Source organism: Bos javanicus, chromosome 25 (genome assembly GCF_032452875.1).
Source record: "Bos javanicus breed banteng chromosome 25, ARS-OSU_banteng_1.0, whole genome shotgun sequence".
NCBI lineage: Eukaryota > Metazoa > Chordata > Mammalia > Artiodactyla > Bovidae > Bos > Bos javanicus.
In genome coordinates this window covers 41,224,318-41,244,301 of record NC_083892.1, presented here as the reverse complement: position 1 = coordinate 41,244,301, position 19,984 = coordinate 41,224,318, and the positions used below count along the sequence as shown (strand labels likewise).

The window sequence follows — 19,984 nt, the reverse complement described above, 5'->3', positions numbered from 1 at the left end:
ACGGACCTCACAGCTGCAGGCCGGCAGGACCCACCGGAGACAGACCCCGGACCACGGGACCCTCTGCTGGGCCTCTCCTCCCCGGGGAGCACGCCCACATGCCCGCCACGGGCGCCGCAGGGGCTCTGCAGCCAGCGGTCGGGAAAACAGGCTGTGAATCAACGAAGCACACGGGGCTGGAGGGCTGCGGGGGCGACAGCACGGCCCGAGGCAGGGGGTGCCCGCCACGGGCTCGGGACCCAAGCTCTCAGCCAGCGAGGGCGTCTGGCCCGTCCACCGGGAAGTGGACAGCTATGGCGCAGTAGCCTCACAGGAGGGCGGGCGAGCCTCAGATGAACTCACCTGCAGTGTGAGCCGCTCCAGCTGCGCCTCCAGCGTCTTCTTCTCCTCCTCTAGGCGACTCCGCTCGGCTTCCAGCTCCTCAACCTTCAACCTGCAAGGAGAGCAGACCGTGACGGGAGGCCACTGCAGCATGGCCTCTGGGCAGGGAACAGGAAGGGTCACGAGACGGTTAAATAGGCCCTTGTGAAAATATGACACAGAGCTGCCACAGCAAGGAAAAGCTGTGAAAACACACAAGCAGGGGGTGGAGGAGTGCAGCATGGCATCTATGAGGGGCGGGGGGGCTCCGCTGACCGCGACTCCAGAGGGGCGGGGGGTCAGGCGGGGGGGGCTCTGCTGACCGTGACTCCAAGGGGCAGGGGGCGCAGTTGGGGGGGGCTCCGCTGACCATGACTCCAGAGGGGCGGGGGGCGCAGTTGGGGGGGGCTCCGCTGACCATGACTCCAGAGGGGCGGGGAGACTAACGGGGGGGGCTCTGCTGACCGTGACTGCAGAGGGGCGGGGTGGGGGGCAGGCAGCGGGTGCAGGCGTGTGGAGGGGGCTCCGCTGACCACAACTCCAGAGGGGCAGGTTGAGGGGCTTCACTGACTGCGACTTCAAGGGGCAGGGGGCACAGGTTGGGGGGGCTCCGCTGACCGCAACTCCAGAGGGGCAGGTAGGGGGGATCCGCTGACCGCAACTTCAGAGGGACGGGTTGGGGGGCAGGTTGGGGGGGCTCTGCTGACCGCGACTCCACAGCAGCAGTGAGACCAACGGGGGTCTGGTGGGGTCAGACTGTCCTGTGCCCACTGGTCCCCCCCACACGTGGGACTGCACCCTGGCAAGGACTCAAGAATCAAGAAAAGGACCAAACTCGATGAAAAGACAGAAAAGACACACAACGTGGGCTGTGGATGCAGCTGGGGCTGGGGGCCACCAGGACAGGGTGCAGACGTGGGCCCTCTCGTCCCAAAGGCCCAGAGGCCCAGCAAGCCCGGGGTGGAGGCAGGTATACAGGCAGGCCACCACTTGTTGCAAAAAGGCAGCTATTTTTGTCTTCATTTTTTATAGGAACTATACTGATATAGGAACTATACTGATATGCTTTTGAACTGTGGTGTTGGAGAAGACTCTTGAGAGTCCCTTGGACTGCAAGGAGATCCAACCAGTCCATTCTGAAAGAGATCAGCCCTGGGATTTCTTTGGAAGGAATGATGCTAAAGCTGAAACTCCAGTCCTTTGGCCACCTCATGCGAAGAGTTGATTCATTGGAAAAGACCCTGATGCTGGGAGGGATTGGGGGCAGGAGGAGAAGGGGACGACAGAGGATGAGATGGCTGGATGGCATCACCGACTCGATGGACGTGAGTCTGAGTGAACTCCAGGAGTTGGTGATGGACAGGGAGGCCTGGCGTGCCGTGATTCATGGGGTCACAGAGAGTTGGACATGGCTGAGCGACTGAACTGAACTGATACTGATATAGTTTAAAATAAACAAGTGCCTGGGGGCTTCCCTGTTGGCTCAGTGGTGAAGACGCCGTCTGCCAATGCAGGAGACGTGGGTTCAATCCCTGATCTGGGAGGATCCCACAGGTGGGGGAGCACAGAAGCCCGTGCGGCCACAGCTCCCGAGCCTGTGCTCCAGGGCCCGCGTGCGGCAGCTACTGAGCCCGCGCTCCACAGAGCCCGTGCCCCATGTGGGAGAGGCCGCGGCAATGACGGGCAATGACGTGTGCGTGACAACAGAGAAACCCCACTTGTCACAACTAGAGGAGAGCCGGCGTGCAGTGGTGATACCCAGCATGGCCAAAAATAAATAAATAAAATGAAAAATAAAAAAGCACCCAGGAAGCAGAGCCCAGCGCTGACACGGGGCGAGGGATGGAGCCTCTCCCACCAGCTGGAATGGAGGACTCATGCTCTGTGGGTAATTCAGGAAGGTCGACTCGGGAGTGGGAGGGTTATTTTCTTCAGAGAGAACTGCTCCAGAATGGCCTCACAAATCAACAAAAGGGAGACTGGAAGGGACCAAACTCTTTCCAAGAAGCCTAACTGCACCTCTGAACAAAGCACCAAGATTTATAGGGACACAGAAGCGCTCAGAACCCAGCAAGCTGACACACACAGCCTGCTGCCCGGTCAAAGGTTACCAGGCATTGAAAGAACCAGGAAGACACGACCCACAATGAGGAGCACAGCCAAGAACCGCACAGGCATTAAATCAGCGTCCCCGGACATGAAAAGTTATTAAAAGCTCCGGGAGTAAAGGCACGTTCCATTGGGTGGGAGCCGCAGCGTCCGAGATGAAGAACACTGGATGGGATTCGTGATGGATGAGACTCTGCAGGACAAAAGTTTCGTGCACTTGAAGACAGGGTGATAAAAACTACCAGGGTGGCAGACAGAGAGGAAAATCAATCTTTAAAACCAGGGAAAGCAGCGTGAGCGATGGGGCAGCTTCATGAAGCAGGATTTATGGGTAACTGGAGTCCCTGCAGGTGGCGGGGGCAGAAAAATACTGCAGGAGGGTCCACGTGTGATCCAAGTATAAAGACACAGACTCAAGAAGCCGCACAGACCCGAGCATGAGAAAGACAGGAAAAGAGGCCAGTGCATGGAACAACACGTGGGCTTAAACCAGTGCTGATGAGGAGACCCTGCAGGCAGCCACAGGGAGGAAACGCCGCCCACAGAGAAGCAGGGCAGATTTCTCGGCAGAGAAACGCGAGTGAGAAAGAGGAGAAAAATCTATCAAACACTGGAAGAAATGAAAAATGTCAACCTAGCATTCTATTCCCAGTGAAAATATCTTTCAAAAAGAGAAAGCAAAATAAAGATGTTCTCAGACACACAGAAGCAGAGGGCTTATCCAGGCAGGCTGCCCTACGGGAAAGCCTCCAGGTGGAGGGGAACGAGTCCAGAGGGGAGAGGACCCACACCGGGCCGGAGCAGCGACGGGGGTCTTAACCATGCAGGCGCAAACATGGCTTCATGCTATTGAAATATTGAAAAAGTATCTAAATTACTATTTTAAAAACAGGTTAAACAAAACCAATAAGAACATGGTGGGGTTTTAAGACCTAAGTGCAGATAAAACGTATGACAGCCAGAGCGCGAGGGCTGTGTGACGGATGCCGGCAGCTGCACCGGTACACATCGTGTGAGGAGGCATCTGTCACTGGGAGCTAGACGGGGATGAGTGAAGGGGGAGCGTTAAACACCTAGGCAACCACTAAAGAAAAAGTTACAACTAATAGGCCGAGAAAGGAAAGAAGAGGGTATCATACAAAATGTGCAAGTTCAGAGGAGTCAGAAATACAGGAAAACGGGAGGGAGAGGAGACAGGACAAACAGAAGAGAAAACAAGATCAAACCTGAGCACACAACAATCACATTAAGTGTAAAGGGTCTAAACACCCCCAGTTAAAAGGCAGAGCGAGGGACGCCCCTGGTGGTGCAGTGGCTAGGACTCTGTGCTCCCAGTGCAGGGGGACCAGGTTCGATCCATGGTCAAGGAACTAGACCCCACGTGTCCCAACTAAAGACCCCACATGCCACAGCTAAGACCTGGCATGGCCAAATATATCAATGAATATTTTTTTTAATATTTTTTTAAAAATGTAGAGAGAGAGGATCAAATGGACGAAAAGGCAGCCCCCAGTTACACGCCGCCAACAAAGCAGCAGAGACTGGGTGGTGGCCATGCTGGGGGCGCGGTGCTGGAGGGCAGAAGATGACGTCATGAGCTCACGGGGGCGTGGCTGAGCGCTTACGAAGGCGGGACTGTGGAGTCCCGGGGACCAATGAGCACAGTGTTCAAAGTAAGCTTCCTGCTTCCTCCTGTTTATATTGAAAGTGAAGCCGGAACTGTTGACAGCATGTCACCCCTGACCTGACGCCCCAAGCTCAGGCATCTTCCCCAAAGCCAGCCCATCAGCTCATCAGGGATACGCCAGACAAATGCGGGCTGCGGCTGTGCAACGGGCCGCCTGCGGCCCCTGCAAAGTGGCGGAAAACAAAACCGAAAAACGGAGGAGCTGATAACAAGGGACAGAGAGGAGCTGTGCGGCCTCCTCGGCACTACCCGCGCAACCCTCCTAGAAACCAACAGTCATCCCAAATCACCTCCACCAGCTGGACAAAGAGAAGAAAGGGGCAAGGAGGGAAGAGTGGACAAAAGAGGCTTCAGAGGAGATATCTAGACAGTGGCTGCCCAAAAAAGAGGCATTTCAAAAATGTAAAAGAGTTTATTCACCAAGAAGACACAGTAACCCTAAATGAACACGCTCCTAAAGGCAGAGCTTCAACAGACGTGAAGCGGAAAATGAGAGAACTGGAAGGAAAAACAGTCGGATCCACAAGTGTGTTTGGAGATGTCAGAGCTCCTTGCCAAGGAGTTAAGCCTGCGGACAGATGCTGAGCAAGGGCCCGCAGTCTGCCAGGGCTTCACACAACGTTCGACCCGACATCACGCAACTCAAGCACAGACAGGACGTTCTCCAAAACAGAGTGTATTCCTGGGGCATCAATAAACACTAGCAAATTAAAAAATGAAAACTATACAAACTAACTCACAGACTATAATGGAATTTAAACCAGGTATCCATAACAGAAGGCCTTCCCTAGTGGTTCAGTAGTAAAGAACCTGCCCGCCAATGCAGGAGACACGGGTTCAATCCTTGGGCTGGGAAGATCCCCTGGAGAAGGAAATGGCAACCTGTTCCAGTATTCTTGCCTGGGAAATCCCATGGACAGAGGAGTCTGGTGACTACAGTCCATGGGGTTGCAGAAGAGTTGGACACGACTTAGTGACTGAACAACAAAAACAGAAAGACAAGAAGGGAATATTGATGCTGGAAAACGTGACAGCACATCACAATGACACAGTTTAAGGAGGATGACAAATGAAACAGAAAGCACGTGACTGAATGAAAATGAGAACACGACAGACCTCAGGTGCGGGGTCAAGTGTGGGGTGCAGCTGAAGCAGTGCTTAGGGAGAAATCTGTAGCCTTAAACACTTATATTAGAAAACAAGAAGAACTTCAAATCAACAATCTAAGCTCCTACCTTAAGAAACTAAAAAAAAAAAGGGAAAAGTACACCCAACTCAAGAAGACAGAAGGAACTAATAAAGCACAGAAATCAATGAGAAAAATGAAAGAAATCTGCCACTGTTCCTCTGGAAAGACCAATTAAATCGTGAGGCTCCAGCGGAAGAGGCCAGGCAGCAGCACCAGGAACGGGGCAGCCCACCTCGGGCCCTGCAGACACACAGAGGAGCCACGGGGGCGTCCACACGGACAACTGCCCATGGCCCAGCCACATCGCCCACACAAAACCCACAGCCCAGCCTTCAGAGCCCTTCCACAACTGAAATATCCAGGCCTACATGGTTTTACAGGGTACAAACATTTAATGAAGAAATAATGCTAATTCTACACAATCTCATCCAGAAAAGAGAAGGGATAATTCCCAGCTTGGCACAGGAGGCCAGCATTACGCTTGAAAAGAAATGGATGAGGACAGAAAATAAACAAAACCCACACACCCGTGTCCCTCACGACCGGAAACACCACCTGCCGGGGTCCAGCCTCAGCAGAGTCCAGGGATACCCTCAGGATGAACGGCGTCGGCGAGAGAGATGACATGGGGAGACCAAGCTTAGGTGAAGTGGGTGTGCAGCTTTATTTTCAAAAGGAGCTTTTATACCCTGAGTTACACATTTCCAGAAGTGAAAAACGCTGAGTCGTGCAGAAAGTACTAAATAAAGTTACATTCTTATGGAGCAAAAGTGTAGTGGGTTACAACAAAGAGAGAGCTTATTAACCAAAGGTCTAATGTTGCTAATGCCACGGCTATTACTTGTCTCTTTTACATTCCAAGTATATCAACGAATGCACTCCCAGGCACACGATGGATAAGCAAGCATTGGCTCAACAATGCAGTATTATTCTAACAAAAGTTTTTCACCGCTCGAAGGTCATGATTGGGGTGCTGTGAACAATCATGTGTGATAGTTGCAAGAGGACGGATAAACCTGCCAAGCAAGCTAGAATGCCAACAGAGGGGTTAGAACTAAAATACTCCTTTCATGCCCAGGAGACGTATTAACTAGAGCCCTAAGTTGATTTCCTTCAGAGAAAGGTGGTCGGGGAGAGCCCCCTGTTAGTGTCAGAGGAGCTGGTGAAAGGCATAATATAGTAAACAGTGGACAGCAGACTTTGGTTCTGGGGCAGATGCTCGAGCAGGTCCAGGGAGCCCTCGAGTCCCCGAGCAGGTCCAGGGAGCCCTCGAGTCCGGATCCGCCTCGCCTGTCAGGTCTCCCCGGCAACCATCAGCAAAACACGGGCAAGTTGTATCCAGCAATGTGAAAGGACAGTGACAGCCAAGGAGACGTATCTTGTGATGTCAGGCTGGCTCAATTGAAAAATAAATCAGTATAATCTACCATATTGGCAGTTCAAAGAAGAAAAAACACAAAGGTATCAATCTGTGGAAAAAGAAAGGATTTGACAAAGTTCCGCATCTATTCATGACAAACCAAGAATAAAAGACTGAACAAGAATGGAGGGGACGCCTACATCCTGATACACCTACAAAGACCTACAGCGAACGCCGCTCTCGACGGCAGAAGACCAGGAGCGCCCCCAAGACCAGGAGCGAGGCAGACACCGCAACACCAGCCTGAACGTCTGCACCACAGGCGCACCACTCAGAGAAGATACAAAACCGGTACAGGCAGTTTATGAAAGTTGCTCAGTCACGTCTGACTCTTTTGTGGCCCCACGGACTGTGGCCCGCCAGGCTCCTCTGTCCAGGGAATTCTCCAGGCAAGAACACTGGAGTGAGTAGCCCTTCCCTTCCCCAGGGGATCTTCTCTACCCAGGGATAGAACCTGGGTCTCCCACACTGCAGGCAGATTCTTCTGAGCCACCAAGGAAGCTCAGATAATTTATAGACAGCAGAATCTGCGTAGTAAGACCCCAAGGAATCAACCAAAAATAAACACCAAAACCCTCACGGAACTGAAAAGTGAATGTGGTAAGGCACAGGATGTGAGACGAGCAACTCAAGAATCCACCGCTTCTGTACAGTCGTAGCACACAACAGGAAGGCAAAGTAAAACAAGACTTACGACTGATGTAAAAAGACACACTTAGGCATAAATCTAATAAAACGCGCAGAATCTGTATAATGAAAAGACAAAATGCTGATGAAAAAAAAGCAAAGATGTAAATAAACAGATACTGCGTTCATGGAATGGGAGACCCAACACGGCAAGAGTGTCAATTCTTCCCCAATGACACCCAGACTTAACACAAAGCCAATAAAACCCAGCAGGATTTTTTTTTTTTGGGGGGAGGGTAGATCTAGACAAACCAACTTTAAAATTTATACAGAAAGTCAAAGGAACTAGAACAGCTAAAACAACTTTGAAGAAGCATGAAATCAGACGAGTCACTCTGCCAGATTTTAACTTACCCCAAGGCCACCAGTAATCAAGACAGTGCTGATGAGATAAACCCTGGGATCAATGCAGCGAAGCAGAGAGTCCAGGAAAGAGAGAGATACGCCCAACTGACTTGTGACAAACGCATAAAAGCAATTCAGTGAAGGAAGGACAGCCTTTGCCATAGATTGTCTGCAAGCAATTAAACATCTTTAGGCAAAAATAAGTCTTCACCTAAACCTCATGTCTTACACAGACTTCAACTGAACATGGGTCAGAAGCTTAAATATAAAATGTGGAATCATAAAATTTTAAGAAATAAACATAGGAGAGCATCTTTGATACGCAAGGCTAAGCAAGAAGTTTTCAGACTCAAAAAAACAGGCTACAGACTAAAAGAAAATATTTGCAAATCACATATTTGGCAAACATATCCACTATAAATAAAGAAATTGCAAAATTCAACAATAAGTCAAAAAAAACAACAGCAACAAGAAAACTAAATATTTAAACAGATGTCTCACCAAAAAGGTTAAGCAGGTTGCAGCTAATGAAAATACGTTCAACATCATCAGTCATGTGGGAAATACATGTAAAAGCCACGGTGAGATAGCCGTGGTGTGCAGTGTTACACACCCAGCAGAAGGGCTAAGTAAAATAAGGATGCTGACAGTACCAAGCGCTGACACAGAAGAACCCAAACTCTCACACAGCTCTGTTTAAACAACCATCAAACTATTTTCCAAAGCCAAACACACACTGAACACATTACTTAGAAACTCCACTCTGGGGTATCTACCCTGCTGCTGCTGCTGCTGCTAAGTCAGGTCAGTCGTGTCCGACTCTGTGCGACCCCACAGACGGAAGCCCACCAGGCTCCCCTGTCCCTGGGATTCTCCAGGCAAGAACACTGGAGTGGGTGCCATCGCCTTCTCCTGTCCACCCTAGAGAAATGGAAACCACTGCTCCTATACAACCTGCACACAAATGTTTACAGCAGTTCCGGTCATAACTGCCCCGAGCTGGAAACAACACAGACATCCCTCAGAAGTGAAGGGACGCATTTGTTTAAGTTGTGGTTTCCATCAGTGGACTGCTACCCAGTTATAAAAAGGAGCAACTACGGCAGGAAGCAGAGCGCTTGGGAACCCGTGACTCAGACCAACAGCAGAGGACACGTTCTGGCCAAGTGCATGTGGGCATTCTCCAGAAAAGACCACATGTCAGGCTGCAAAACAAGTCTCAGTAAGCTAAATCTATTGACCTAATGGAATTAACTCAATGAGATGAAAGTAAAGCCCAATAATAGAACAAAAACTGGAAAACAAATATGTGAAAACTAAACAACAGACTTAAGCAACAGATCAGAGAAGAAAGGAGAAAATAAAATGGAAACACAAGACAGCAGTGACAGCCGGGCTCCCGGGGGGTTTACGGCCTTAAACCCCACATGTGAAAAGAAGCCACTCAGTCGTGTCCTGCTCTTTGCAGCCCCATGGACTGCAGGCCAGGCTCCTCTGTCCACAGGATTCTCCAGGCCGGAATACTCGAGTGGGTACCTGTTCCCTTCTCCAGGGGATCTTCCCGATCCTGGGATTGAACCCAGGTCTCCCATATTGCAGGCAGATTCTTCACTGTCTGAGCCACCAGGGAAGAGGAGGATCTCAAATCAATAACATGACTATACATCTTAAAAACTAGAAACGGAAGAGCAAATTGAACTCAAAGCTAGAAGGAAGAAAATAATACAGACTAGAACAGAGATAAATGACACAGAAAACAGGAAAACAGTAAGAAAATCAACAAAACCAAAAGCTGGTTATTTGAAAATATCAACAAAATCAACAAATCTTTGGCTGAAGTGACTAATATGTTTCAATATAGATAAAAATCAGCCATATTTCTGAACAACAGCAATGAAAAATCTGTAAAAAAGGAATTTAACAAAATCAGTCCATTTACAAGAGCATCAAAGAGAACAAACTACTGAGGTTTTAATTTACCCAGGGACATAAAAGATTTGTATAGTGAAAACTGCAAAAGACTGCTGAAAGAAACTACAGAAAAACTAAATAGATGGGGAGATATTCCATGTTCATGGATAGGAAGACTTAACGTGGTTAAGACGTCAGAGGAGTTGAAACAACCTTGGAAAAGAACAACTTGGGAAAACTTGTACTTCCTGATTTCCAAACTTGGTAGAAAGCTACAGTAACCAGAAAATAAGGGGCTTCATGGTGACAACACCGTGGAGGAACTTCACTTACGCTAAGTGAAAGATGCTGGGCTCAAGAGAGTAAAATTGTAGGACTGCATTTATAGGACATTACTGAGAAAGAAAGGGAACCATGGGGAAGAGGACAGATCAGAGGCTGCAGCAGGCTGTGCGGGTCGACATAAGCTGGCAGCAGGAGGGGGCTTTGAAGTGACCGCACCAGTCTGTGCTCCAATCAAGGGGCAAGTAATTGAAATGCCTGGGACTGTACACCAAGAAAAAGACAATTTGTCTTTTTCCAATACTCGTTGGAAAGACTGATGCTGAAATTGAAGCTCCAACACTTTGGCTACCTGATGGGAAGAGCCGACTCACTGGAAAAGATTCTGATGCTGGGAAAGATTTAGGGCAGGAGGAGAAGGGGGAGACAGAGGATGAGATGGCTGAATGGCATCACCGACTCGACGGACAGGAGTTTGAGCAAACTCCAGGAGACAGTGAAGGACAGGGAAGCCTGGCGTGCTGCAGTTCATGGGTTGCAGAGTCGGACACGACTAAGCAACTGAACCACAACAGCGAAAAGACAGCAAGTCTCCTAGTATATATTCTGTAGCTTATCGTGATGGTGATTACAAGCAGGGGCACTTATCTGTCAAGTGTGACTGTGGTGTCTGATGGGGGTGGGTGGGTGGAAGAGGAGTATTTGATTACTGACATTCTTCAGATCTGAAGGAACATGGTGATAAGCAAAAGCAGACTCAGATCAGATCAGATCAGTTGCTCAGTTGTGTCCGACTCTTTGCGACCCCATGAATCGCAGCAAGCCAGGCCTCCCTGTCCATCACCAACTCCCGGAGTTCACTCAGACTCACGTCCATGAGTCAGTGATGCCATCCAGCCATCTCATCCTCTGTCGTCCCCTTCTCCTCCTGCCCCCAATCCCTCCCAGCATCAGGGTCTTTTCCAATGAATCAACTCTTCGCATGAGGTGGCCGAAGTACTGGAGTTTCAGCTTCAGCATCATTCCTTCCAAAGAAATCCCAGGGCTGATCTCCTTCAGAATGGACTGGTTGGATCTCCTTGCAGTCCAAGGGACTCTCAAGAGTCTTCTCCAACACCACAGTTCAAAAGCATCAATTCTTCAGCACTCAGCCTTCTTCACAGTCCAACTCTCACATCCATACATGACCACAGGAAAAACCATAGCCTTGACTAGACGAACCTTTGTTGGCAAAGTAATGTCTCTGCTATCTAGGTTGGTCATAACTTTCCTTCCAAGGAGTAAGCGTCTTTTAATTTCACGGCTGCAGTCACCATCTGCAGTGATTTTGGAGCCCCCAAAATAAAGTCTGACACTGTTTCCACTGTTTCCCCATCTATTTCCCATGAAGTGGTGGGACCAGATGCCATGATCTTCGTTTTCTGAATGTTGAGCTTTAAGCAAATTTATTCACTCTCCACTTTTACTTTCATCAAGAGGCTTTTGAGTTCCTCTTCACTTTCTGCCATAAGGGTGGTGTCATCTGCATATCTGAGGTTATTGATATTTCTCCCGGCAATCTTGATTCCAGCTTGTGCTTCTTCCAGTCCAGCGTTTCTCATGATGTACTCTGCATAGAAGTTAAATAAACAGGGTGACAATATACAGCCTTGACGTACTCCTTTTCCTATTTGGAACCAGTCTATTGTTTCATGTCCAGTTCTAACTGTTGCTTCCTGACTTGCATACAAATTTCTCAAGAGGCAGGTCAGGTGGCCTGGTATTCCCATCTCTTTCAGAATTTTCCACAGTTTATTGTGATCCACACAGTCAAAGGCTTTGGCATAGTCAATAAAGCAGAAATAGATGTTTTTCTGGAACTCTCTTGCTTTTTCCATGATCCAGCAGATGTTGGCAATTTGATCTCTGGTTCCTCTGCCTTTTCTAAAACCAGCTTGAGCATCAGGAAGTTCACGGTTCACATATTGCTGAAGCCTGGCTTGGAGAATTTTTGAGCATTACTTCAGTAGCGTGTGAGATGAGTGCAATTGTGCGGTAATTTGAGCATTCTTTGGCATTGCCTTTCTTTGGGATTGGAATGAAAACTGACCTTTTCCAGTCCTGTGGCCACTGCTGAGTTTTCCAAATTTGCTGGCATATTGAGTGCAGCACTTTCACAGCATCATCTTTCAGGATTTGGAATAGCCCAACTGGAATTCCATCACCTCCACTAGCTTTGTTCGTAGTGATGCCTTCTAAGGCCCACTTGACTTCACATTCCAGGATGTCTGGCTCTAGGTCAGTGATCACACCATCGTGATTATCTGGGTCGTGAAGATCTTTTTGTACAGTTCTTCTGTGTATTCTTGCCATCTCTTCTTAATATCTTCTGCTTCTGTTAGGTCCATACCATTTCTGTCCTTTATCGAGCCCATCTTTGCATGAAATGTTCCTTTGGTATCTCTGATTTTCTTGAAGAGATCCCTAGTCTTTCCCATTCTGTTGTTTTCCTCTATTTCTTTGCACTGATCACTGAAGAAGGCTTTCTTATCTCTTCTTGCTATTCTTTGGAACTCTGCATTCAGATGTTTATATCTTTCCTTTTCTCCTTTGCCTTTTGCTTCTCTTCTTTTCACAGCTATTTGTAAGGCCTCCCCAGACAGCCATTTTGCTTTTTTTCATTTCTTTTCAATGGGAATGGTCTTGATCCCTGTCTCCTGTACAATGTCACGAACCTCATTCCATAGTTCATCAGGCACTCTATCTCAGATCTAGTCCCTTAAATCTATTTCTCACTTCTACTGTATAATCATAAGGGATTTGATTTAGGTCATACCTGAATGGTCTAGTGGTTTTCCCTACTTTATTCAATTTACGTCTGAATTTAGCAATAAGGAGTTCATGGTCTGAGCCACAGTCAGCTCCTGGTCTTGTTTTTGTTGACTATATAGAGCTTCTCCATCTTTGGCTGCAAAGAATATAATCAATCTGATTTCGGTGTTGACCATCTGGTGATGTCCATGTGTAGAGTCTTCTCTTGTGTTGTTGGAAGAGGGTGTTTGCTATGACCAGTGCGTTCTCTTGGCAAAACTCTATCAGTCTTTGCCCTGTTTCATTCCGTATTCCAAGGCCAAATTTGCCTGTTACTGCAGGTGTTTCTTGACTTCCTACTTTTGCATTCCAGTCCCCTATAATGAAAAGGACATCTTTTTTGGGTGTTAGTTCTAAAAGGTCTTGTAGGTCTTCATAGAACCGTTCAAGTTTAGCTTCTTCAGAGTTACTGGTGGGGGCATAGACTTGGATTACTGTGATATTGAATGGTTTGCCTTGGAAATGAACAGAGATCATTCTGTCGTTTTTGAGATTGCATCCAAGTACTGCATTTCGGACCCTTTTGTTGACCATGATGGCCACTCCATTTCTGCTGAGGGATTCCTGCCCGCAGACTAGCTTTCACTTTACTCATTGTTTTCATGCGTGCTGCTCAGTCATGTCCGACTCTACGACTCCATGGACTGTAGCCCACCAGGCTCCTCTGTCTGTGGGATTTTTCCAGGCAAGATACTGGAGTGGGTTGCCATTTCCTTCTCCAGGGGATGTTCCCAACTCAGGGATCGGACCCGTGTCTCCTGCATTGTCTGGAGGGCTCTTCACCACTAAGCAACCAGGGAAATCCAATCATTGTTTTAAGCTTCACCAAAGATAACACGCTGTCCGAGATCTGCTCTCTGGGGGACAAGTCCCACAGCCCCACCCTTGGCGCCCACGACACTGGGCATTACAAGGGACACAGACTGTCGTATGTGGAGTACGCCTTGATGACACGGGCATTTAAAATCCCTCAGGGCTAGCACTGAAGGGAAAGCTTGGGGTGCAGAGCCTGACCCACAGAAAGCACGGGGTGCCCGTCAGCGGTTTTGGCGCAATGATTACGAGAGCTGCTGATGGGGGCGTTGGGGGGAGGGGTGTGTGTCTTGGTTTCAAAACCATAACGATCGGAATCCTACATGCAAGTAGCATCGGATTTCTGGGACCCAGAAAACACGCGTGTGTGTGTGTAAAACACAGACAATGGTGCATGCAGAGATGTTCATCACAGCTTGTTCTCAGCAGCTGAAAACATGAAATAACTCAAGTTCCAAAAGGGGAACAGTCAACTGTAGTATGAGACAAACTAAGCGTTAGTGTTTACATGAAGGCTGCAGAAACGCAGGAAAGTGTCGCAGGACAAAGTGGAGAGACAGGGTTTACATGGTGCGGGGTCACTGTGCATAAAACGCTTATGAACAGAAAAATTGCCAGACTTCAGTTGAAGATGGTGGCTTCTACATTTACACTTAAGTGCAACCTCTCTCAAAATTCCTTTAAGGCGAGAGCACAGGCCTTCCTGATTTCTCGTGAGGCCCACTTCTGCAAAAACAAAGAAGACAGAAATGACAGCGTCCAGAAAACCTTAGAAGCTGGAAAACAGAAGCACATGGTAAACGACACAAAAGAGCCGAGCCCTGGGCCAGCCGTGGAAAGGCCAGGAAGCTCCCACCACTAACAGCCCAGAAGGTCTCGGGAACAGCATCACGGGGAGTCACCTCTGAAAGCAGCTTGGAGCCTCTCTCTTTCCCCCACTCCTCAGTAAAGAATTACAGGAACCCGCACAAACTTAGGAGGAGGCCCACGCCCTCTTCACGGAGCCTCTGTCAATGGTAACAAGGAGCACAGGCCCCACGGGTACCGCCACGCATGCACACACCCGCAGCCACCACCGCCACGAGCTGACCAACGCCCCTCTGGAGAGCCCCCCACAAGCTGGGCCACCTCCTCCTCCACTGTTTAAACAGACTGTGTAAAGCTGATGATACCTATCCTCTCAGCGTTTACAGTTCTCCAGAGACAACCCACAGACCTGGCAACATCCTTTGGGGGAAGCACTGTGATCGTGAGTTCCAGTTTTCAAGGTTTGCAGGACAGTGCAGGTGGGCTTCCCAGGTGGCTCAGTGGTCAAGAATCCGCCTGCCGACACAGGAGAGTCCAATCCCTGGGTCGGGAAGATCCCCTGGAGGAGGAAATGGCAACCCACTCCAGTATCCTTCTCTGAAAGATCCCACGGACAGAGGAGCCTGGAGGGCTGCAGTCCTTGGGGCCGCAGAGCGTCAGGTATGGCTGAGTGTGCGCACACACAGGTGATACAGATCACCCAGCTCATCTTGGATGGGGTGTGTGAGTCCCTGGATTTTGAGGAAGTGGTCAGTCGTGCCCAAGTTGACGGTGCTGTGAGCATAAATTGCTCGTAACATCCCCATGTCCTCCAGAGGCTGCAGGCTGCAGAGGCCCCCGCGCCCCCAGGTCCTGACGCTCCGCGCTGCCTCCTTTACACTCATCACCTTTGCTGGAGGTTCATTAACTTTCCAAGAACTGGCTTTTTGCCTCAGTAATTTTCTGTTTTTCTCCTTTCATTATATTTGCTCTTTACGAGTTCCTCCTTTCTGCTTGCTGTGGGCTCCCTATGCCCTTCTTTTTCCAAGGTCTGGAGACTGGATTATAAACCAGGCGTCTGCCTGCTCTCCTACTGCCCGAGCCACAGACTCACAGGTCTGTTTTCACCATCACTTGGCTGTCTGTCTCTCCTTTGAGACGTCCTCTTTCACACAAGGGCTGTTTAACAGAGTGTTTAATCTCCAAATGCCAGGAGACTCCCCTGGGTTCCCCTGGCACTGACTTCCGGATCGAGCTCCCTCTGGACACAGCACACATGGGGGCGAAGCTGACTCTGGGACGTGCTGTTCCGCGAGCCGGGCGCGGTCCACCCACCGTGCCTCCTGCGGACGTTGCTCGGGCCCTGCTCAGTCCTTCCGCGTCTCTGCCGCCTTTCAGGCCAGCCCTGCTGCTCCTGGGGGCACTGTGCCGGGGCCCGACCGCACAGGCGGATCTGCCCACACCTCGTCCCAGGCCATCACTTGGCTCCGTGAGTTGGAAGTCACGCTTCTGTGCAGACAGAGCCTCACACAGCGTCCCTTTCGGTCCGCCGTACTTTACCTGACATTGTTCCATCGGCATAAGCCACACCTACTTTAAAAACACTCATGCGTGCCCCGCACACCATTTCTTGTTCTTTTACTCTCTACCTACCCGTGTTGTCACGGCTGAAGTGAGTCCTGCAGATAAGATGTAAGCGGGTTGTGTGTGTGTATCCACGCTGCCCATCTGCCTCCTAATGAGTGCATTTACGTCGCTCACACTAAATGTAGCTTGACCTCCCGATGGCCACATCTGCCGCTTCACTTATGCTCCCTGTTCCCTCTGTCTCCCTTCTTTCGCCTTCCTGTGGGTTCCTTGGCCACTTTCTAGAATCTCATTCTGCAGCGTTTTGGATACACGGCGTTGTGTGTGTTTTTTACTGTTGCTGGAAGCATGGAGACGAGCATGCATGATGCGGCTTCCCAGTGCTGAGACCCGCTGCCCGCTGTCGGATCAGGTGGGCTCGAGGCTGCCACGCGTGTGCCGAGCACCAGCATCGCGGGACGCTCCAGGCTTCCACCTCGGGGACGATCTCAGAACCACAAGGACAGCCTGCTACCCCGCCGCTTCTCCCCGTTTTCGCCCGTGCCACTGTCCTTTCCCTGTCGAACTTCCAGGCTTTTCCGTCTCACTGTGCCCCTCCTGTCCGGGAGCTTCCTCTGACGTTCATTACGGGCAGGTCTGCTGGTGACAACCTCTCTGAGCTTTGCTTCGGCGGAGGGCGTCTTGAGTTTCTTTCATCCCTGTAGGATGCTTTTGCTGGCTGACAGTTCTTTTCTCTCAGAACTTGAAAAATGTTGTGCACTTCCTCTGGCTTCTGCATTTTCAGATGAAAAACTCGCTGCCGCTCAGATCCATGTCCCCACAGATAATAGTGTTTCTCTCCAGCTCCTTTCAAGACTTTTCCTTCGTGATTAATCTTCAGGAGGTTGATCAGCACATGTCACGGTGCGGGTTTCTTGGGTTTGAGGATGTAAGGGGTCCATTGAGCTTCTTAAACCTGTAGTTTCATGCCCTTCACCAGATTTGGGAAACTGCCAGTCATTACTTCTTAGGGTGTCTTCTCAGCCTCAACACCCTTCTCCCCTCTGGGACCCCAGCTAAGCGAGGTGCCCCTCTGTCTGCTGACCACGGGTCCCTGAGGCTCTGCTCCTGTTTGTGCTCAGTCTGTCTCCCAGCTGCTCTGCTGAGGGGTTTCTACTGGCCTGGCAGTCTACTGTGGGGTGTTATTACCTGGTGAGTTTTGTATTTTGGTTATTGTATTTTGCAGGTGTATAATTTCCATTTGGTTCTTTAAAAAAAAAAAAACGACGATTTTTCTTTATTGAAATTTATCATTTGTTTAAAGAGGATGCGTAACTGTTTGCAGAAGCGTTCCTATGCTGCTGCTGTAAAACCCTCATCAGGCAGTTCCCCGCCTGAGTCGCTGTGGCACCGGTGTCTGTCGATGGTCGTCTTGTCCCGACTCCAGGTAGGGTGGGCTCTACTGCATCCTGGACACACCAAGCACCAAGCTGCAAGACCTCACCCCCTGCTGAAGACCAGAGATTTATTTTCTTGAGAGAGAAGAGAGCAGGTCTCGGAGCAGAGGGACACCAGGTGGAGGGCCAAGCTGCCCCGGCTGGTGGGGCACTGAAGGGCCGTGTCCACGAACGCCAAACCCTGGTCCTGCCCCAGCTCTGCACCCAGAAGCTGGCAGCCCACCTCCAGACAGTGCTCTTCCCCGAAGACATGAGGGTTCCCCGTGAAACAGCCACGGTAGATCTAGTGAAGCCACCAGCAGAGTCCATCGGGCCCAGGCGGGACCGGGAGGGGTCAGTGCCCCCTCCTTGTGAGCAGACCACCAGGACTGCCAGGACCGCAGGCACAGCATCAGCAGGAGGCCTTCCCCCCAGCCACCATGCTGACAGAGAAAGCAGCGTAAACAGAAGGGGGTATGGACTGAAGGAAACTTCAGAAAGTCCCATTATGACATCAAAGAGCTAGTGAACACATTTTACATGAGGGAATACTCAAAGAACAATGCTACCAAAAAAAAAAAAAAAACCCCTCAAGAAATTAAGAGTATAACACCAGAAATAAAGAATGAATGGGCTGATAACTTGAGAACATTTTATAGAAAGTAAAGCCCAATGATAGAAAACAGGATCAAAAGTGTTTTTATAACAGAAAGCATCCAGAAAGTTCAACATCTGAGTAACAGCTTCAGAAAGAAACCAGAGAAAACAGAAGAGGAAAAATGACCAGTGAATAATTGAAGGGACTTTCCAAGAGCTGGAGAGTGTGAGACGCCAGACCGAAAGGCCACCGACCGTCCAGCACCAGACACACGGCAGCACGGCCGTGACGTTTCAGGACCCTGGACAGCAGACGGCCCTTGGTCCTCCAGAGGGCAGCGCGGGGCAGGCGAGGACCCCAGGCCCAGAGGCTCTGCTCTGGGGGGAGGCTGCCCCTCCCGCCTGCCGCAGGATCAGTGCAGGAGTGGCAGCTGGGCACAGCCCCGGCTGGGACGCCCCCCGGTTCCTGCAGCTGGGCAGCAGGGGCGTAGCAGGCCCGGGACCCAAACATGGCTGCAGGAGCTGTGCTCCCGGGGGTGTCTGCAGGCAGGCAGAGGAGGCCTCTGACTGGTGAGTGGGCTTCCTCCTGAAGGAGCGGCCCTGGTCGGGAGGGGCGTGGGGCTGCAAAAGCCTCCTTGATCAAACGCAGGGCTCCCATAACGGCTCTCCTCCAGACCGAGCCCTCAGCCAGTGGGCACCAGGGTCCAGGGGCAGCCTCACCCTCGCCGTGGTTCACACACCAGGCCCAGGCCCACGGGGGCGGGTTCTGCTTCTTCCTGGGTTGTGGGTGGTGGCTGAGGGTCCACGTCCCTCTGTAGCTGTGCCCTCCTCTGAGGCAGGGGAGGCAGGAGACACCTCGTGTCGTTACAAGTGCACACCCGCGGGTGAAGCAGAGTCAGGTCCCTGCAGAAAGTGCCACGCGGGGCACCCTGCTGTCTGCCAGGCTCGGGGCAGGAGGAAGCTGCTGAGCAACGGCCAACCCAGTGTGGGGGTGGAGAAGGGAGACTTGTGAAGACAGCACAGCAGGGTGGGCACAAGGGGGCTGGGCACAGGGGAGCTGGGCACAGGGGGGCCAGACAGAGGGGGAGTGGGCACAGGGCAGGAGGGCAGGACGCACCTGAGTGAGCTCACCTCCTCCCTGGAGAATAGGAAGCTCTGCTCAGCCGGGGCCGCCTGTGACTTCAGTATCTTCAGCTCCATCTCCAGCTGTGAGGAGACATGGGCAAGAGGTCAGCCTGGACCAGGGGCTTGGGAGACACGGGTGAGAGGTCAGCCTGGACCAGGAGCCCAGGAGACCCAGGTGAGAGGTCAGCCTGGACCACAGGCCGGGAGACACGGGCGAGAGGTCAGCCTGGACCATAGGCCGGGAGACATGGGCGAGAGGTCAGCCTGGACCAGGGTCCCGGGAGACACAGGTGAGAGGTCAGCCTGGACCACAGGCCAGGAGACACGGGTGAGAGGTCAGCCTGGACCACAGGCCGGGAGACACGGGTCAGAGGTCAGCCTGGACCACAGGCCAGGAGACACGGGCGAGAGGTCAGCCTGGACCACAGGCCGGGAGACACGGGCGAGAGGTCAGCCTGGACCACAGGCCGGGAGACACGGGCGAGAGGTCAGCCTGGACCACAGGCCCGGGAGACACGGGTCAGAGGTCAGCCTGGACCACAGGCCAGGAGACACGGGCGAGAGGTCAGCCTGGACCAGGGGCCCCAGGAGCCCGAGGGCACAGCCACTTCCCTGTGTGGGGGCAGGTGAGGAGACCCTCCTCCCTGGGCTCCTGTCTGCCGCCAGGCCTCCCGCAAACACAGCTTCAGTGTTTTAGTTCTTGTCTCCACAACAGCTACAGAGGGAGACATAGTCACATTGAGGGGAAACGTCAGAATCTGAGGCAAGGAGACCCAGCAGCTGGAAAGAACGTATTCCAGCGCGGCAGCACTCTGATCGGT

The 19,984-nt window shown here is 51.1% G+C and overlaps 1 protein-coding gene across 8 annotated transcripts in view; it reads right to left on the bottom strand.

Annotated features, from left to right (window-relative positions):
* Positions 1-19,984, bottom strand: part of MAD1L1 (mitotic arrest deficient 1 like 1) — a 243,949-nt gene that overhangs the window by 58,790 nt on the left and 165,175 nt on the right. For all 8 annotated transcript variants that reach the window (XM_061402349.1, XM_061402350.1, XM_061402352.1 and 5 more), the window contains 2 exons: positions 19,156-19,244; positions 343-433 (listed from right to left, as the gene is read on the bottom strand). In XM_061402349.1, coding sequence (XP_061258333.1) covers positions 343-433; positions 19,156-19,244 — 180 coding nt within the window. The remainder of the gene's footprint in view (positions 1-342; positions 434-19,155; positions 19,245-19,984) is intronic.